Raw genomic sequence first — 21,528 nt, forward strand, 5'->3', positions numbered from 1 at the left:
CCCATGCTGGAAGTCTACCAGGGTCACTGAAAACTCCCTAACACTAAGTCTCTTTAGGAGGAATGCAATCTACCCAAAGCATCCTGAAAAGGTGGAGACACAATCAGAGTGTGTCCTCCATGCAGGCACCATGTGGAAAACTGACCATATTGTTGCTCTGTGTCACCATAGCAACCCTACAGACAAGGCACTGTCCCTCATAGGGAAGCCATGGGTGAGAGAAGTAGCTTGTTCCCCAACCCTACAGTCCCCTCCCTTAGTAATGTCAGTTCCCACCTGAGCAGTCTACCTCCAAATAATTGGGTCTGTTTGCTCCCATTGCCAATCTACGTCTGGATCCCACTCTCCACCCTTGGCCTTCAACTTCTTCATTCAGTCTTCTCCCAAATGTAGCATACAGAGCTCAGTCAACTTAGAGCTTCACAAGTGTACTGAGCCCAGAGCTCTTTTAGAGACTAAGAGCCCCACAGGCTAACTAGCCAACTGAGGGATCCCTCTTCTCTTCCAATGCCACATTTCCCTGCTTCTTTTCAGGGCAGCATTAAGTGCCGCCTTGGTCCTTCTGGGCCTAGCTCCTACACCAGTAACCCCAGCCACGATGGGCCTCCTACCCATGTTCTCTGATGGCCATGGGATAGCCTCCCCACTATATCCACCATTGAGCCAAACTTCCAAAGGGCTGCTATGAAAAGAAAGAATAGAGCCTAGAAGGGCCTTCCTACATTTCTAAGAGGCCTATGGGTGCTAACATCATGTCTTATCCAGCCCTGCCTTGCATGTATCCAGACCTACCTCCTGACCAAGTTAACACCCAGAACCTGGCTCCCAGGAACCCATCCCTCATGGTCCCCACCTCAAAAGACCAGCTCTTCCCAGGTGGCAGAAGAGTAAAGAGCGAGAGCTTGGAAGCAGCTCAGTTTTTGCCTGAGCACAGGTTCTACATATTTATGAGGCTCCATCCCAGAGCCTCAGTTCCCTTGTCTGTACACAGGAGGAAAGGCTGTGAGGACTTGGGCTCCAGCCACACCCAGCTGCTCTGCACTGCGCCTCTGGCTCCTCTGACTCTTCTACCAGGCTAGCCTTCTTCCGAGTGGGCTAGGCCGCCCTGTCCATTGGAGAGTAATCTTACCAAACTGCTGATCCAGAGCCCCAACCATTGGTGCTGTCCCTTCCACAATGATGCTAGCAGTTACTCAGTGCCTACTGCGTGCCAAAAGCCACATCATTGTAGTCCCATAATCCACCAACAGTTCTGTGAGATAGATTTCATTATATCCATTTGATTAAGAAAAATATGCCTCTGAGAAGCTCCAAAAATGTCCCCCCCCCCCCTTGCCCCCAGGTAACGTGTGGTTTCTCCAAGGTCATAGGTACAGAGAATTAGGTTCAAACCTAGGAGTGCCTGACTTTCAAAGGCCACAAGCTCCTCAGTATGCTGGAGAAGGAAGCATGAATCTGTAGCCCTCATCAGGGATAGACCTCATGAGAAACCAGCGAGTAGGTGTCAGAGTATTTGACCCCAGAAGAAATGAAGAAGCACAGAAGCAACTTCAGGCAAATGAATGAAGGAGACATAACTAAATCTATGAGCTCATCAGTCCCGGCATCTGACAAGGCACAGGCCTCACACCGCTCAGGAGGGCTGCAGGTGTCTTGTGTTAAGGCTGGCCCCACACCTCCTCTGGGACTGCACAGGACTTCACAAACCTCATCAGGGGTGGAAATAGACAGGAAAGCCCCATGACAAAGATGGATTTCACTATGTCCATTGGGTTTCGTATTGCCAATTAATTAAACAAGCAAGTGAACTTACTGGTCTTCAACAGACCAGTAAATCCAGAGAGGAAGGCGGTGACTGTGACAGTATCTAATTAGGTCACTGCTCTGACTGTGCCCCAGCACACCCTTCTCCGCATACCTGCCAGGCTGGCTTCCACAGTGCTTCCTGTTGCTGGCTTCTCTACCTTCCAGCCCAAACACTGCACTGCATACCTTATGGGAGCCTCAGGCCAGGACTGAAGGGCCTTGATCACAAGGAGGTGGGGGGAGGGGGGAGCAGGACCCAGAGAGGGGACCTGGAGAAGGCCTCATGGGTATCTCTACAACTTTGGAAAACAACATGGTATGTTAGGAAAGAATGAAGACGTTGGCACCATCACAGCAGGTTTGGTTCCTGGTTTTGCATAATAGTTAACAGCCCAAGCTGGCTCTGGCCCAGCAGAGCTGGAATTCAACTACTACCCAGGCATTTAGTAGCTATATGCCATCAAGCGAGATGCCTCATTTGAGTTTTCTTTTCTTCTTCTCTGAGCAGTGGGGACAATGGCAACCCCAAGGGGATGTGTCTATGACAGGGACTTAGTGAAAGGATGCAAGAAGGGGCAGAGGAAAACACTTGTTCCAAGGACTGCGTGCACGTCCGTCATAATCCTCATCGCCATTGGCATGACAGCACTGGGGTAGGTGAAAGTTTTGTGTGGATGGCAAGGAAGTAAATGTTCTTGGTTTGGCAGACCACAGAAACTCTGCTGCAGTGACTCAGCTCTGCTGTTGTAGGTACGAGCAGATATTACACAGTTAGGACGGAAACACAGACATAGACATATAGCCTGTCAACCATAAGCAAGAGAGCATGGCTGTGGCCCATGGAAGTTGGTGGACTAGCCAGGGATTGGGGGCTCACAATTACAATCCCAGATACTGGGGAGGTGGAGATTGGAAGGCCAGCCTGCGCAAAAAAAATTAGACCAATAAGTTAGACACAATGGCTCATGGTAATAGTTCTTGCCTACTACATGGTTTGAAAGATCAAGGTCCAAGGCCCAGGCAAAAAAATGTAAGACCCTACCTGAAAATCTATTGAAGCAAAAAGGGCTGTGTATGCATAGTGCAAGTGGTCAAGCACCTATTTAGTCACCACAAGGCTCTGAGTTCAAACCATTGTGCTACACACATGCATACATACATAAAAAATACAAAAAAAAAACAAATTTAAGAGACTACAAATTTAAGTTTACATATTTTTCATGTGACATAAAAGTTTCTCCTGATTTTCTCAACTATTTAAAAGTGAGTGGAAATGCCATATTCTTAGATTATGGGTCCCATTAAGACAGACAACCGACAGGCACCAATAGCTCACACCTGTAATCCTAGCTACTCAGGATAGTGAGATCTGAGGATTTGTGGTTCAAAGACAGCACAAGCAGGAAAGTCCTGGAGAAGAAGACCTGTGTGTGGCTCAAGTGAGATAGCACTAGTCTTGAGCAAAAGAGCTCGGGGAAGCAACCAACCCCTCAGTACACACGTGCGTGCACGCACACGCACACACATACACACACACACACACACACACATACACACACACAGACAAAAGGCTGGATTTGGCTCGCAAACCATCTCTTGCTACCTATACTAGAACATAACTCCTGTGAGCACAAGGGGCTTTGTCTGTGTCAACTGCTGTATTCCTGGCACCAAAACAGTGCAGATCCTCAACAAATATTTGCTGAGCACACAGATTGTACACTGTGATTTGGGGCAAGATGCTGTCTCATCTGTCTGGGCCTCTGTGTCTTCATGTGCACAGTGGATGCTTTAAATGTGAGGCAAGCATCACATGAAATTCAAATCCATATGGAGCCACTTTGCAAGCTCTAGGGCTGCTGTGGAGGGCTCTGACCTAAAGGGTCTCCTCAGGATCAGCTCACTCAGAGCTTGGCCCAGAGGCACGGTCTCACATATGTTTATGTCACAGCTACCTAACATGGAAGAACGGTAGGCCATCCCTTATGCCATTGAGAATGCATTAGGAAACAGGCCAGAGCTGTAACATGACTTGGGATAAGGCTCAGGGACCTTTCAATGCTCTCAGAATATTGTCCACTGAGCCAGCAAGGCAAGGAGGACACAGCCCTGGGTGGTAGACTTAGGCAGACAAGGCTCAAATTCTGCCTCCCCTATTTAGTAGTTATGTGGTTTTATACAAACTACATGAGACATCATTGCCTTGTCTTTAGGATAGAGATGTTAATAGTGATGATCTTACAAGGCCCTGGTGTGTTAATGGAAAAGTGTGTGAAGTATCATCCCAGCACCTAGCCCCTAGTAAGCCTCCTTCCAGGTCCCTTACCTCTACACCTTCTTCTGTCCTTCAGTAAGCTGGTGACACTAGCTAGACCAGCTTATGCACTGAAGCATCCTGGATTTGAGCATGCATCCTGTGGATGGAAGAACTACCTCCAGACTTCCCAGCTACATAGGTTTCAGTTTTAAACAAGAAGTCTTTGCTGCTTTTCTTCCCTGCTTTGAAAATTTTGCTGTGCTGCAGACTCATTGAAGCCAAGCAACTCACTGCTTTTGGAGGACTGGTGATGCTAACCCCTTCTACATTTTCTTCCTCTCTGCCAACCAGACATTAAATTAGATGAGAAACACAATTCGTTTGGCCATTAGCCCATTATCCAAGAAAAAAGATTTATGGGAGAAGAGAGGGAATTATTTCACACACATAGCAAAAATTAATCACACCCTATCCATTTAGACCTAACCACAGGAACACATGCAGAACATCTGCCCTGAATCTTGTAGGCATCACAATTGTCCTGAGATATTTTGGGCCCTTCATTTCTCCTTCATAAGAGCATTTGGCATCTTTTCTTCAAAGTCTATTGGCAAAAAAAAATCCCCAACATCAACCAACCTCCAGAATCCTCCTAGCACCCTTGAGGGCCTATCTGCACACTCACATCCACTCAGTCAACAGAAGTCCCTTGGGCCTACAGAGAACCACATTGCTTCTGTGACCACCTGCTTCTCTGTGCCACACTGACCCCTATCCAAGCCTTACAGTCCTCTATGGAGAGGACCTTCGCTTGCTTATGAGCCTAGAAGGGCACATCCTGAGTGACAACTTGATTGGACTGAGAGACATCTAAGAGATGAGTGAAGCATATTTCTGGGTGTGGCCATGAGGGGTTTACCAGAGACAATTAGCATTGTTGATAGCAACTTAGGAGGGAGGACCCACCCTGAAAGTGAGCAGCACCATCTAATAGGCTGGAGTTGAGATGGAACAAAAGCAGAAGGAGTGCACCGACTGGTCTTGCTCTGTCTCCCTCTGTCTTTCTCTGTTTCTGTCTCTTACCTCTCTTCCCCACCTCCTCTACTTTTCTCTTGGCTTCCTGTTTGCCATGAGGTGGGCAGCCTCCTCTACCACGTGCGTGCTTCTACCATCATGATGTTCTACTTCACCTCATACTCAAATTTGGATTCAGCCAACCTTGAATTAAAACCTTTGAAACTCTGAGCCCAAATACATCTTCCTATCTTCACACTGAATTTCTCAGGTATTTCATTATATACAGCAGGAGAAAGGTGGCTAAGGTAGTACCCAGTGCCTTCTGTTCTTGGTCTGGATCCCCTTCCTGCTTTGAGTGAAGGACTAGCCACTCCAAACCTCAACACCAACTTGCCTGCCCTCTGCGGTCCCACCCACTCAACTTTCAATTGATCATCCACCTATGAAGTATTGAGTGTCTTCTCTCTTTTCTTCTACATTAAACCTCATAGTGTCCCCTAACAGTTTTATCTGAGTGGCTCAGGAGAATCAGGAACCTCAGCCCCACCCCAACCAGCCATTCTTACCTTCTCCAGCTGGTGAACACCCTCTTCCACACAGCAGATGGAGGCCAGTGTACGGAGCGCCTGGGGGTACAAGGGCCGGAAACTGTCCTGTCTGCAGACCTTGAAGAGTGCTACAACCCCACCTTCCTGCCAGGAAGAAGAAAATGTTAAGTGATCTTACATGTGACCTTCCCTGGGCTGACATCTCTGGTGCTTAGCAGTTAAGCTCTTTGGTGTTTTTCCCAGCATGCGTACCCACTCACACTTACACACTCACACACATGCACAGTGAAGTGCCGGCTCCTGATAGTTCAAGTTGGTCATGGGATTCCTCAAATGCTTCTAGGACTTGGGGAAGAAGCTGGGGGTGAAGTTTTTCTAGATCCAAAGATCAACACCGTTCAATACTTTTCCAAGTACCCTTCAACACCTCCTGAGAAGCTCCTGGGGAATAGACTGAAGTCTACTGAAGGCAGATAGAGAGAAAGGAAGATAGAAGCCCACTGCCGCTTTTCTTTTACCACCAATCAATCACCATGTTACTTCTGACTGCAGTGGAAGGCAGACAGAAAGAAGTTTTTGTTTATATTACAGTTATAACTTATTTCCACTCAGATGGAAAGCACAGAAGTCCGGATGGGTAAAGCAATCCACCCTAAGTCCATAGCATCTTCATTTGCAATCCTTGTTCTCCTATTCGTAAAAGAAACACATTCCTTTCATCACAATCATCTACCTCTTGAATATGAATGTGTCTTTTTTCTTTTTTCCTTGTCCTTCTGAAAACTTTTTTATATCTCTTGGAGATTGCCCAATAGCATGTGTACCTCCAGGAAAAAAATCTGGGCATGAGACATTCATCCTCAAGCTACCCTGCCAACTGATCACACTGGAGCCCCAGGATTCTATGAGTGAAAGCACCCCCAGAAAACAGGACAGTCAGACCAGTGTCCAGCAAAGGAGTGGCACTCCTCAATGAGCTCATCTCTGGTATAGTGCCCTTGCACTTACAGAGAAGAATTGGGGCCCCCCAACAGTCTTTGTACCTCCCATTTTCTGTCCTTGAGGACTAGAAGAGACCTAGAGGTTGTCACAGCAATTAATGCATGATCAACTGATCTGAGCCCTCAAGACACTCACCTTGAACCTCATCATTCCTGGGTTTAACTAAGGCCATTGCACCTGTTCTCCCAAATGAATAAAATGTCATTAGCAGATAAATTTAGCAAAATACACTGTCAGATTATGGAGAAGTCTGGCCATCAGTGCACCTGCCATGGGCTATCATGGCCATTGCTTTCTCTACCTGTTCATTCCTTTTGACTATCCACGATTTTATCCTTAGCATATGCAACAGGGCCTGGCACAGTAGGTACAGGCTTGAGGACAAAGGGAAGAAGAGGGAGAGAAGGAAAGAAGGTAGGAAGGTGCATTGAAATAACTCATTACTGGATTTTCCTTCCCTTCCATTTGATAAAGTTAGGCCTATGGGCTCTTTTTACTCTGAGAATTTTGCAGATGCTCACTACAGAGACCAAGATGAAGGTATACAATGATGGAGAGTTGATAAAATCTGACATTTGTAATCAGTTGGCTGATCACAAACTTTTTCATCTCTACTTCCCTCTGGGGTAGTTGATTTGCTAGGACAAGAATATATACCTTAGGGCTGGTAAAATTATTCATGCATTCAAAAAATAGTAACAGCTTATTAGATGCTAAACACTCTGCTGAACACTGAGCAAGACTGTCCTACTCATACTATATTCATAGCCTGGCAGGGAGGACAGGAAACTCTAAAACTATGTTCAAAGCTGGATAGAAGTTCAATGAATTGAGACTGGTGCTTAAAGAAGGGCTGAGGGGATAGAGTGCCAGAGCCTCTCAATTTAGAATAGATTTGTAGAAGGGTCAGGACAGAAGCACCCTGGTTTTAAATGCATTATTCTAATAAAAAATAAGGTAAGCATGAGATAAGGTGTCTACTCTTGTAATTCCTTGTCCCATAATCCTTTACACCTTTGCCTTCCTGCTTTCTCAGGGGACATCTCTATGTGTTCTACATAAAGACTACTTATAGAGTCAATGAAACAAAATTAAGTTACTCTATAAAGTTAACAAGCAAACAAACAAATAGTAGAACCACGTTTTCTTCAACCACCCCTGTTGGGTCATTAACAGACCACTAGAGATATAAATATATGTACATCTATAAGCATTACATAGAAATGCACAATAAAAAAAGAAATGCATATTTATATGTGTATTTATTTGCATTGAATCATCTCAGTTGTATAAACATTATTTCAATAGATAGATGATTAATAGTAGGTACATGTGGAGCAGATGATGATAATATGGTGTCAAAGAACATGAAGCCAAAACCAAGATGAATGTGGCAGCCTCAGTTTGGCTCAGAAGGCATTGAGCCCAGCACAACTATATTTAAGCCTCTGCATGGATTTGCATTGCATTCTCATTACATCTTTTCCCAAACCTATGAAAAATGTCCTTCTTAGCATTTTCAGTTACTGGGAAAGGAAGGAGGAAATGCCTGGAGTCACATTTTAAGGAGAATTTTCTTTAAAATCCACCTCTGCTTTGGCCATGACGGCTTCATGTCTGAGCAGTAGGGGAAGCAACTGAGGTAATGTGGGTCAGAGGACCTGATGTTCCCTTTCTGGGCATTCGTTTGAGGTTCAGAATGCAAAGGCCTTTTTGTTGGAAACTTACTTAATATCCTCATGATAGATATACCACAGGCTGGGAGATGTGAAAGGGAGAAGAGGCAGGAGGACCTGGAGGAATTTTGAGGGATTATCTCATGGACCTTGCTGAAGCCCCCATCAGGCTGGGAGAACAGTGCTCATCCAGAGTAAAACAGGATTGCCTGAGTTAGCAGATCACACTGCTGGCTGGAGCTTGGTTAATTTTATAGAAAGCTCTGGGCTCTGAGCCCAGCTACATAACAGTATGAATTATTCAGACAGGGTTGGGATGAGCTGTCATAAAGCTGGCAGAGGCCACTGTGGAGTGTGCAAGCTGGTGTGTGTGTGGGGGGAGGGGGGGGAATAACAGAGAAACTGAGGGCAATTAAACAAAGCACAGGGGAGTTGTGTGTGCTCTGCTCTGGGATGGGATGGGGTTTGTCACATCATTATAGGGAAAACTGGGCTCTTCACTTGGTCTTCAGAGAATCCCAAGAGACTGGGAAGACAGACCTCAGACAGGCTGCCAAGTTCTCTTCTGGAGACAGCTCAGATAGATGGATAATCCAACAAAAGACCACAGTGGGTCCCAAAGACATGGACGAGGAAGTCTATGGGACTTCCCACGGACAATGCTGGGCACATTTACTGGGCTTCTGAGGTCAAGATGTTGGGCAGGGAATGCCAGGGACTCCCGGCATCTTCAATGTTTTGGGACTGTACATCTCCACACAGAGTCTGCTGAAAGAACTCATTTTGCTTTCTTCCATGTTGGGAAGATGAGCGCCATCACTGACTCTTTTCTCTGCTTCAACCTTCTGTCTGCTGTAGCCCAAGGAGATTGAAATAAGTACATTTGGTTAAAATTCTAGCTCTGTTTCAATGCGCATAATTGTGAACGAGATATTTAACTTCTTTCTGAACATGTATGTTCCCTCTTGTGTGGGGGAGGGCTTGAACTCAGGGACCCTGAGGCATCCCTTAGCATTTTCACTCAGAGCTGACACCCTACCACTTCAATCATTTGCCACTCTTTGGTGGTAACTGGAGATAAGAATCTCTCAGATTTGTCTGCCCAAACTGGCTTTGAACTAAGGTCCTCATATCTCAGCTTCCTGAGTAGCTAGGATTACAGGCAGGAGACATGCATACTCAGCTGTTACCTAATCTTAAAGGTGAGAATTATTTTATCACATCTAAACTCTGTTGGAGCATGGGATGAGCTACTGAATGGAAAGGTAAAAGGGCTTGAGCATGGAAAAAGTAACAGACTTAAAGCCGTATGGAAAGAGGAAAAAGGGAAGAAGAGGACAAGAGGGAAGGAAGGTAGGAGGGAAGGGAAGGGCTACAGAAGGGCAGTTCAAAACAGCAACAAAAACATCACATTTGATTCCATGTATGTAGCTAGATACATTTACTAGCTGTCATTTACTAGCTGTATGATCTCACTATCTTAGCTCCCTGGAGCTCCACTAAATAGACCTACGAGGAGGTTTAAACAAATTAACATATATAAATCACTTAGAACATTGTCTGGCACATAGTTAAGTGCTCCGAGAATATTGAGGTTTCTTTCCACTACTACTGTTAGTTCATCTATCATTACCACCATCATCAAAGTGAACCATTTCCACCTTTAGAAGTCTCAAGTTCCCCCATTTCTCTCCACTCCTACCAACATCACTCAGTCCTAGCTTTTCTCAATCTCCCATCTGGAGTGTATAGATCAATCATTATGCAGTGAACCAGAAGTAAAGACAGAAGAAATCTTGATTAAAACAGAAACGGAGTTGTTGTACTATGTAGGGGTTAGCATAGAAAAGGAAGGACTCTAGATTTCAGCCAGTTGAACTAGTGAAATGCAAGGAGTATTGGCTCCAAAGACAAATCTGGTTTCAAGTGTCCCCAGTTTAAGATATTCAACCACTGTGAGTCCTAGAGTCTTTATCTGTACCACAGGGTCATTAATATCCATCTCACAAGCAAGGAGGTGGACAAGATACAACAACTAAGCAAATGGCAGCAGTACAAAAGTTTGGGATACAGCTCAGTGAACACCAGCCTAGCACATGGAAGACCCTGGGTTCAATCCTCTGCACAAGCAAAAGAAAGAAAGAATGGTACCAATACAGGGTCTGGCATTTGGGAAATAACCAGCAACCAGGGTTGCTATTCATATTCAAAAGGACTCATGTCTTCCATTGATCAGGCTTTGGTGGGCCATGGCCTATGCAACACTCAAAGGATCAGTGCAAACTGTTTTTGTTTTTGTTGTTGTTTGTTTGCTTTCAAGGTTAATAGGGTGTTGAACTTTGCTTCTTGCATTTGCTAAACAGGCCCTCTGCTGTTTGAGCCCCACCACAGTCCTTTACCCTTTAGTTAGGTTTTGGATAGGATCTTGTGGGTTTTGCCCAGGTTGGCCTGGACCTCATTCCTCCTACCTCTGCCTCCTGCAGAGTTGGAGTTACAGGCATGCACTGCTATGGCTAGTCTTCATTAAAAAAAAAAAATCTTTGAATACTTACAATGGTTCTTGATTGTTCAGGGCTAGAGTTACACACATTGGGCATATTTGAGTCACTGAGAAGGGCTAGAATAGATATGAACCCTGTGATGAGAAATGACGGAAGTGATGGCTAAATGTAGGAAATAATTTACCTTAGCCTTCTGCTTAAAAAATAAAGACACCTACCAGGTGCTGTCCACTCACATCTGGAATCCTAGCTACTTGGGAGGCTGAGATCTGAGGATCAAGATTTGAAGCCAGCCCAGGCAGAAAAGTCTAAGAGACTTTTATCTCCAATTAACAACAAAAAAAGCCAGAAATGGAGCTGTGGCTCAAGTGGTAGATCGCTAGCCTTGAGTTATAAAAAAAATTCAGAGATAGCACCCAAATCTTGAGTTCAAGACCTAGGACTGACATGTGCACGCATGCATGTACACACACACACACACACACACACACACACACACACACACACACACAATAAATAAAAATATCAGGCTATAGTTTAAACCCCGAAAAAGAAAGTCAGACAGCATGGTAGATTTGGAAAGTCTCTAAAATACTGTATAATTTACCAAGGGAGAGCTAATGCACAGAGGCATGACCACCTTCCTGGGGTGTGCTAATGGCAGTACTAAGAGCTACCACTGATGCCCACTCAGGCCTTTCTCCCCTACTTTCTACCACTGGAAATGTTTGTGATCAATATTTAACCAGAGGTGAGTCCCAGTCCTCAGAGAAAATTAAATCTACAGGAGGCCAGACACCATCTTTGGCTCACACCCAAATGTATGTCCTCTCTCTGCTTTTCTAGAAAAGGAATAGGAGAAGCTGTTGACATTCAAGCAGCGCATAGCCTGGGCTTTGAGTGCCCAGGCTCTAGAACAGAACACCCATTCAGAACCTAGGCACAGCAAAGTCCCCTTCCCCAGAAACTCTATGGCCTGTTCTTCCAAAGCATAAAACACCTTTAGGCCCTATGCTGCTATCCATGGACGCTGTCTCAAAAATAAATGACTTTTAAAGAAAATTTTTAATAAAATGATAAAGAAGAATGAAACTGTTCTAGGACTATCGATTGTCTACATTTACTAAGTTTTTGTTGGCTATAATCAAGGGCAAATCAGCCATGAAGCTAATGAATTGCAATCACTATGGAACTAATTAAAACAATGTCCTTTTTGAGTTTCTCTAAGCCTCACATAGTATTGGGGTTGTTATAAGCATTTCTGGGAGCCAGCCAAGAGGCTGAGTAAGGGAATATGTTTGGATGAGTCACATGAATTTGAGTAAAGGTCTTATTTGGAAACCTGTGTCTCCTATTTGTCCTGTTGCTAATTATTATGGGGTAGAAATTTATATAATGAAAGGATTAGGAGACATAGATGGGATTAACCTATAGACAAAACAATATTAAAAACTTTTCTTTGAACTGGATTAGACACACTATATTTCCTGCATTTATGATGCCAGGAGGTCATAGAAAGTTGATTGATCTTCCCATATGCTACATGCCAGATAGTCTTTGTATTCATTACATCTTCCTGTGGACACTAGGGAAGGCTGGGTAAAGTAGAAAAGGGAAGTTGATATTTATAAAAGACACAGCAGGGGGGGGATGGGCAACAATGCGTGATAAGAAATGTACTCATTACCTTGCTCATGTAATTGTAACCCCTCTGTATGGTATTTTCACAATAAAAAAACATATTAATAAAAAACAACAAAAATAAAAAATAAAAGACACAGCATAAAGAAAGATGGTAGAGGTTCTGGGGACACTGCCTTTGTGTCTCCAGTAGAAAGTAACTGAGGCTAGCTACCTATTAAAGATAGAAACACCAAGAGCCAGCTAGAAGAGGTAATTCTTCCACAGGCACACAGCAAGCAAATGCTGAGGCCAGAGCTCCCAGGCCAACTGTTTCCACTCACTGAACAACTGTGCTCTCTCCTTCTTCCCTCAGGCCTGTCACTCTGGTCTGTAACCATCATGTTCACCTTGGCTATGATGCGACACAAAGGAGCCCCCTCCTGGGTCAGGCTGAACAGGTTCCCTGTGGTGGTCTCTGTGGTGTAGATGTTGTCCGAGGCATCAATTTTTCTCACCAGTGCCTAAGAGAGAGAGAGAAAAGTCAGCTGATTGACTCCCATTTACTTGTCATTTATGGAATACCTGTGGACCAATGCTCCTAATAGCCCCCACGGAATCTGTAATCTTAATCTATCTACTTGCCCACTGTTGGGGCAACAAGGTTCTATCCTTCAGTGAGGTCATAGCTACATTTCAGAAATGTGGGACCATTTCAAAGCACTAGGATATAGGCAACAAATTTTTCCTGTTCTAATCCATAAGAAAATCAGCTCTCAATACTGATGGGCTCAGCAAATAGCATAGTATTGTATTCCTGACTCTCGATTAGAAACCATTAAATAAACATCAAGTCGGGGAAAAAAAAGAGTTGCTGCAACTAAAACCAAAATGTTTGCTAATGTCTGGATGGCTACTGGTGAACTCCAGCTAGGCAATGACTTCAGGGGTGACACTGAGAGACTCACTCTACAGTAGCTTACTGCTTAGTGGACACTTGAATTGGTGTATAGCCATGTCCAAGTAGCCACATTGGGAATTCTGTCAACTAGTGAATAACTCAGTGAGTAATGCATACTGATCATACAGGCTGAAGCCTCTAGAGTCCTGGTGAAAGAGGCTGGAAATAACCAAATAAAAGGCCAAGCTAGAAAGCAAATGGAAAAATCATTTGCAAATAAGATATGAAGACTATATAAGACTATTCCTAGAAGAATGCAGCTAATTTCTGGGAAAAAGCTCTTTATAAATCTTAAAAACCAGCCATTAGCCTTGTAGCATGTGATTCATTGATTATAAATGATTTCTACCTGCTAATTAATGTCAGTTGCTCAAGTTTCCCCTGGGAGAAGTGGAAATGGAGATCAGGAATCAGATCCTTTAAGGACCTCATAAAGAGACCAAGACTTCCAGATCTGGGTGCTCTGAGCAGCACCTTGTGCAGTTTCAATGATCATGTTTATTTTTACTACAATGGGTTTGTTTCTATAAACATTGTGTTATAGAAAAGACACTTGGAAGGGAATAAAAAACATCTGAGCTCTAGTCCTGGCTTGCCTTTCATACACAATGCTAGAGTGCACGTTAAAATGCAGGAGGGGAAGCATGGGCTCTGGAGCCAAGCTGTCTGGATTTGAACCCTGACTGTTCCGCTTCTGCTTATGGGCCCTAAAGCATGCAATTCAATTTATCCTCTTTGTCTTAGTTTCCTTGAGTATAAATGTTAGAAACAACAAATTCAGTCTCTTCTGGTGATTTTGTCCATCTCTTAAGTTTGCTAATATATACTGAGTACTTCTAAAGGTACCTGGCACATGGAAGCAAAAGAAAATTGTCAATAGCCAAATTATAAGATTAGAAAATATTATATCTATGTAATGAAGTTTTATTCAGCCATAAAGAAAAATGAAATTATCTCATTTGCAAAAAATGCAATTAAGCAAAATAAGTCAGGCTCAGAAAGACAAATATGACATTTTCTCTCATATGCAGAATTTATATTAAAAACATAAAAACACAAAAGTAGAAGGGGAACTATTGGGAAGAAGGGAAGACGTCGGAGTAGCAAGAGGACCAAGAGACAGTAATGGAGGTGAATATAATCAAAGTACATTCTATACATGTATGAAAATGTCCTAATGGCATCCATAGTTTTGTATAATTAACATAAACTAACACAAATTTTAATAGATAAAAATGAAATAAAATTGTTGCAATTATTATTTTTTTAACTTGGGTCGGTAGAGATAAACTTCTTGGGACTTGGTTTTCCCACTTACAAAATGATTAAAATTAAAGTAGTTTTAGGATCAAATTCAATGGTTCATTTTTGTTCCTTTATTCAAATTCATAGCATACTAATTTCTATATAGAGAAGCTTTGGATTAGTGAATTTAATCAAACTACATTAAATATAAACATTATTCTCTAAGACTTAATAGAGACTTCTTGTCAGAGATTCAACAAAAGGTAATACTGACAATCAAAATTTGTCACTACAGGGGCTGGGAAGTTGGCTCAGTGGTAGAGCACTCGCTTTCCATGCTTAAGGCCCTGGGTTCCATTCCTCAGCACCACATAAGCAGAAGAAAAAAAAAGATGGAAGTGGCACTGTGGCTCAAGTGGTAGAGTGCTAGCCTTGAGCAGAAGAGTTGAGGGACAGTGTCCAGGCCAAGAGTTCAGGCCCCATGACTGGACCCAAAAAAAAAATTTTGTCACTACAAATTTCTGTAATGAGCATACATCTTGGAAACCTCCCCCATTGTTATCCAGTATCCACAATGTGATACAAAGGCTCCAATGAAAATTCAGATCTCATATATTGGGGTCTTATATCTAAATGATAATTACCTAATGTTCCTGATTAGTGTTTGCACTTGAAACAAATTAGCATTACATTAAACAATTCAAACCCAATGTCTTTGGCAATCAGCTACTAACATTAGACCATTTATGTCTGAGAATAATTTTATGCTAATATCTATATACATATATACAGTAATTATACCCCAGGTATATCCCAGTGAATCAGATATCTTACAAAGAAAAGTTGTAAGCATGCTTTCCACAGCATAAATTTGGAAAGATAGGAGAAAATCTGTTCCTCTGCATTGAATCTTCAAGACCCTAAATATTACAATAGGCAATGGTTGGAAAGGCCTTTTATCTAACCCATATTTTACAATTGAGAAAACTGAGGCCCGCACACACACATACACACACACACACACACACACACACACACACACGCACACACCACACACACATCTAAGCAAATTCACACATGTGGTCCAGAGGAGGCTGGACTTTGTTCCCTGTGAGTCTGTTTGTCTATTTTCACAGATCAGCAACAATATCTCTTTTTTTAAAAAATTGTGAGAATACCATACAGAGGAGTTACAATTACATGGGCAAGATAATGAGTACATTTCTTATCAAACTTTGTTGCCTCCTCTTTGTTTCCACTTCCCATCCCTTCCCATACTTTCCCCACCCCTCTCCCCGGTCCTCCCCCCCCCACCCCCCCACCCACCCCCACCCCCCCACCCCCCCGCCACTCACCAAAGTTGTAAAGTTCGTTTTTCGACATAACGACTTGTACATCTCATTGTTGCAGTGGGTCCACCTGTATCTCTAGTTAAACGATTTGTTTTTGCCCTTCCCCTCCACAAATTATACCAACATCAAATACAGTGAAAGCAGGGGTTATACCGTGGGGGAGGGACATACAAAGCAACAAAGAAATAATCTTATAAATATGTTAGAAACAATTGCATGAAAGAAAAAAAAACATTTGAATACTTATCTTGGGGTTCATTCCCCTAACCTCAGCTGATCTGACCTTTTCTGCTTGACTCAGACATATACTAGTTATTGCAAATAAGGGAAACCATGGGACCTATGTTTCTTTGGGGCTGGCTTACTTCACTTAATATAATTTTTTCCAAGTCTTTCCATTTCCTAACAAATGGGGCAATGTCATTCTTTCTGACAGAGGCATAGAATTCCATTGTGTATATATACCATATTTTCTTGACCCATTCATCTACTGAGGGGCATCTGGGGTTGGTTCCATATCTAACAGTGTCTCTCACATGGGTAGTTCCTCACCTGGACTAGTGAAGCTGAAAGGCAAAGGCAAGGATGCTAAGCAGACTCAGCAGCTCTCACCAGCAAGAGTGTGGTCCTGCATCCTGGCTTCTGATCAGCGGTGGAACACTGTGGGACCACCAGAGCCCCTGCAACAGGAGGCAGGGTAACAAGGAGCCTCAGCTGCTGCCCTCTAGATCTTCTACTAATTTGTGGCCAAGGCCACCTTTCCCTGAGCTACTACCAGCTTGATTCCCTGTCTAAGCCTCTCTTCCCTTCTCAATCCTTCCTCCATGTCAGACTGAAGACATGGCTTTCCAGGCCTTCACATGTTTCCTCCCCTTCCTCCTCAGGCATTGGGTATCCATCCTCTCTTAGTGTCTCCTCACTAACATATTTCTAAAACAATCAAGGTTTTTCTTTTCAGGAAATCAAGGAGAAACCATAGAAGTTCCCCCCCCAAAAAATCTACTTTTCTATATATTATGAGAGGAGTAGTGAAATATTGAAGCCAAAAGGAAAACATGTGTAACAACAAATGTTTTCTTAAAATCAGACCAGGCACATATAAAATAAATGTAATGATAAGCTTTATAAGATCCAGAAAAAGGGAGAAGAGGATTATAGGCATGAGACACTAGCACCTCCAGAATGTCTTGGAAAGAGGCAGGAAAATATTGCTAAGCCTCTCCCTGAGTCTTTAGATGGAAAGTCCACAGTTAGACACAGAAAAGCACCCATCTGTACCAAGGAGGTACATAAAGATGAAAGCAGATTTGACAGATCAAAGATGGTAAATGGAGCTTTTTATCTTTTTTAGATATTATAATTCATTCATGTGTCCATGATTAACATTGATTTATTGCTATGTTTTTGGGTGTAAATTCTGAAAAATCTCATCTAGAGAAGAGAGCAGGAGGAATTTGTATAACCACAATTGGTCAATCCTTTGAGCACTTACTAAGTTATGTAAGATCTGCCCATCATCAACGCTATTTTTAATAATCTGGCACCTGAAAACTTCCCTTACTTGCTCCACCTCTCAATTAGTAAAAGAATCACATCACTGGGCTTGCAACAGCATTTGCTACCCAACTATAAGAGTCTTGTATTCACTTCTTCAATGTCTTGGGGAAATTCCATAGGTTCTTATCAAATAACTATTAATTATATCTATCACTTCTTCTTTGAGAGCACTTTGGGTCACCCAGCTTATTCAGAAAGAATTGGGAAAATGTTCATCTCAATATAACTATTTTAAAAGAATATTTCTGTGCTTCAAATATGTTGTATTTTATTTTTATTTATTTTATTTTTTTTGTCAGTCATGGGTCTTGAACTCTGGGCCTGGGTGCTGTTCCTCAGCTCTTCAGCTTGAGGCCAGCATTCTACCACTTGAGCCACAGTGCCACTTCCTGTTTTCTGGTGGTTAATTGGAGATTCGAGTCTCACAGACTTTCTTTCCCAGCTAGCTTTTAACTGCAATCCTCAGATCTCAGCCTCCTGAGTAGCTAGGATTACAAGTGTAAGCCACTGGCTCCCAGCTATCAAATATGTTTTATCAAAACCTTAAAACTATAACTGTTTCATCTGACTAAAAACACTCACCTAATAACACCTAAAACCTAATAATTCCTAAACACCCTGAATTCATTTTTAATAATTAAAAAATGCTTTGATTTGTTCAAATGCTAAAAAATTACTGTCAAGTAATTATGAAGATAATTCTCTAAGAAAAATGTTGATAAATCTCTGGCAATACTAAAATAAGGAATATCTAAAATAAAATGACTTATTTGCATATATTATAAAGTCATATTAAAACATCTTACTGAATTTGTATTAATGTAAAGTAATACATAGCTAACACAATTAATTACAATCTAGGAATATCATAAAAACATAGCATTTTTTCAGTAAATGGATTTATAAATATTGAAATATTGGTATTCAACTTTTGGAAAAATCAAGTAATAACTAAAAATTTTCAAAATTAGAAATAATTCAGTTAATTTGGGTAGTTATCAGTTCAAATTTCCCTGTTTAAGAAGGAAAATTTATATTCTATACAATAAATCTCCTTAGTCTAGCTTTTCACAACTAATTTCTTAAAATATGAAATAAAAATCAATATAAATATTTTAAGAATATTTTGACAAGAGATTTGAATTGCTTTCTTAAATAATGTGACCCAACTCTGAAAAACATAATATATGTGCATTTTATCCAATATATCTTGAAAACGTGTGTCCTCAAAAACATTTCCAGTTACATTTAGAATAATCGCTATCATTAACCTTTAGAGTCTTTGGCTCTTGAAAGATACTTTTCTTTCCAGCTAATGTCACAGTCTAGGGATGAATATGAAATATAGTTGAAAGGAATTGCTTTCATTTAAATGTGTGCCTAAAACAAGCTATTTTTAGGACTTGTATCCTGCTAGCCCTCTTTTTTTTTTTGCTTTAATCCAACAGGACTGTCCCTTAAGAGCCACATACTATGAGAATAAGTGACTGGAAGAAATACAATAACTGGAAACTTTCATAACCTTTCTCAAAAAGACCCTCATATTCTACCATATATTTGGTTTCAGAAAAATCTCTTCACTGAGGAAGATACAGACTTTCTAATTCCCCTCTCAGCAGAAATTTACTTAAAAGAGAGAGAGAGAAAAAGGAGCAATTTGTGGTGACCTATGGGTTTTTTGCTTCCTGAATGAAGGCTTCTGCTTTACCTGATTTTCCATTCCTAACCTAGTTTTCTAGATGGTTGGGTAGAGCACTGTAAGATATAGGGTGAGTGACAAGTAGGCCTTTCTTCAGAGCAGTAATAGAATGCCTAACAAAAACTCAGGATATTATCGGGAAGATCATTTTGGGAAAGAAGAAAATGAAAATTGAAGATCTGGAAATAGATTTCCTTAAAATATTATTTTTTAAATTTCTCCTGAGAAATCTGTGGGAACCTGAGAAATGCAATGTATTTGAAGCAGTTTGAAGATCACTGGTCTAGGTCACTTCACGAAATCCAAATCCATGTAGGGGTAGCATAAGTACAGCATTTAGAGGGAACCAGAAATTAAGATATTTGAATATGATGAAAGAATGGGAAAGAATGCAGATCAAGTAAGTCCATGTGAAATTGTTGCACATTTCTGACTTTACAAGAAAGATAAAAATGTATCAGATGCCCATGTTAGTTTATTTTGTTAAAATATCACTCTTTACCAAGATTGATTGAAGAATATAGCTTAGGCCCAGAACAATGTGACTGACTAAGTTGGAGTTTCAGAGTAACCTTAGAGTTAATTAGGAACTGTTTCTGATCCTCTGGAGGAAAATCTAGATGGCTGCCATGATTCCAAAAGGAGCCACAAGGAGAAATATTATTTTAGTTGCAGGTAATAGCTTCATGACAGGGGACATGGACAATCCCACAGACAACTGATCTCTTCTCCCACCACGGTGCTGCCCATCCACAATCATTTCCAAGTGTACTGTATCACATCCCTGTCTGTCCATACTTGTGTCACCCGTAGTCTACTCTGGAAGATCTCAGTTCAAGACCAGCCTGGCTAGGAAAGTTTGCTAGACTCTCATTATAGCATTCAGTAACAAAACTCCAAACATCAAATTAAGAACAACCTGTGGTATGGATTGGCCTTAGCTTAAAACATCTAACATCTAGGTCTTGACACCCTTTCTTTCTACAAGGAATCAAGTCTCTTGCAGAAATTCCAAAACTGAAGCACAAATCACTGATGTAGGTTATCTGGACAGCAGTTATCTCTTTCTCTCTCCTCTCTCCCTTTCTCCTCCCCTCTCTCCCCTTCTCCTTGTCTCCCCTCTCCTCTAGGCAATACCACTTCTACCTGGCTTCCTACCTCTCCAAGTTATTTTGCTGAGAAGGAAGGGATGAGTCATCTGATGGATGAGTGTGGAAGAAAGAACTGAGTATGTTCAGCTTAGCATCTGCCCCTCTTCCCTTCAGTTAGAAAGTTCCTCTGGTATGACCCTGGTCATCAGAGAGTTGTTTGTTCCTCCGCTGAAGCCTTTCCACCTCTGCCCTGGGACAAGGAAGGGGACATTTAATTGGGATATAAAGTTTTAACAAGTCATCCTCAGGGCCAGAGCTTAGTTCCCCAATCAGTTTTATTAAAGAAAAGGTAATATTTTAAGCTAAATGACTTAATGAATAAATGTAACATTTATGCACATGGAGCTGCCTCAAGGATTCAAAGACAGGGGACCAGCCCCTGAGAGACCAAGGAGTATGGACTTAGGCAAGACCAGCAGGTGATTCAGGCCAGAGGAGCCCAAGCCCTGCACAAAATGAGCCACAAATAGGAAAGAAATAGAGAGGAACTCTGATCTCTGTGCTCGGGAGAGAGGTCGGGTGTAGAGAGAAAGGGGACCTGGAAAGAGATTTGTTATTTATGGGAAGCTTTTATTTGGTGGTGGGAAAAGAATGGCAAATATGTAACATAATATTTCTGTACCTATAAATAACATGTAAATACCTTTCATAATGAAAACCTCATGGAATCTGCTGTGCTGGGAGGCTTTCAAAATAGCAAAGGAAGGGAAAGTCACATATCTTTAACCCCTGTGCTAGGTCCCCTCCCTGTGTTGAGCCTGGTCCTCTCACTTTTCTTCTGGGGAAAGCTTCTCAACTCGCAGATGAGGGAATCAAGGCTAGGAGAGCATCTCATGGTGAACCATACTTTGAAAGGAGATCTGTCAGACTCCAAAAGCCCTCCCTCTTTCTAGAACCCAGCCTGAGTGTATCTTAAAGTGGGGGGACTAGACTGCATTTGACCTTTCTCAAACCTTCTCTATGACCAAGACTTCCAGAATTGCTTTATTCCCAGAAGGTACCTTAAGCCTGTCATGATAGGAAAAATCCTTTATGTGACCCATGAAGAATAACTCAACAGATTCAGGGTGGTACAAACAAAGCTGAAAGCGTAGTTGGGAGATGCCAGCTTTTGCCACCATCCTGTTATGCAACCC

The 21,528-nt window shown here is 42.1% G+C and overlaps 1 protein-coding gene across 1 annotated transcript in view; it reads right to left on the bottom strand.

The window, feature by feature from the left end:
- Insc (INSC spindle orientation adaptor protein) overlaps positions 1-21,528 on the bottom strand; it is a 91,810-nt gene that overhangs the window by 43,904 nt on the left and 26,378 nt on the right. Inside the window, exons 5-6 of the mRNA XM_042691447.1 lie at positions 12,838-12,951; positions 5,647-5,772 (exon numbers count right to left, since the gene is read on the bottom strand). Of these exons, the coding sequence (XP_042547381.1) occupies positions 5,647-5,772; positions 12,838-12,951 (240 nt within the window). The remainder of the gene's footprint in view (positions 1-5,646; positions 5,773-12,837; positions 12,952-21,528) is intronic.

The sequence above is a fragment of the Dipodomys spectabilis genome, unplaced genomic scaffold, assembly GCF_019054845.1.
Source record: "Dipodomys spectabilis isolate Male_0828 unplaced genomic scaffold, ASM1905484v1 ptg000145l, whole genome shotgun sequence".
Taxonomy (NCBI): Eukaryota; Metazoa; Chordata; class Mammalia; order Rodentia; family Heteromyidae; genus Dipodomys; species Dipodomys spectabilis.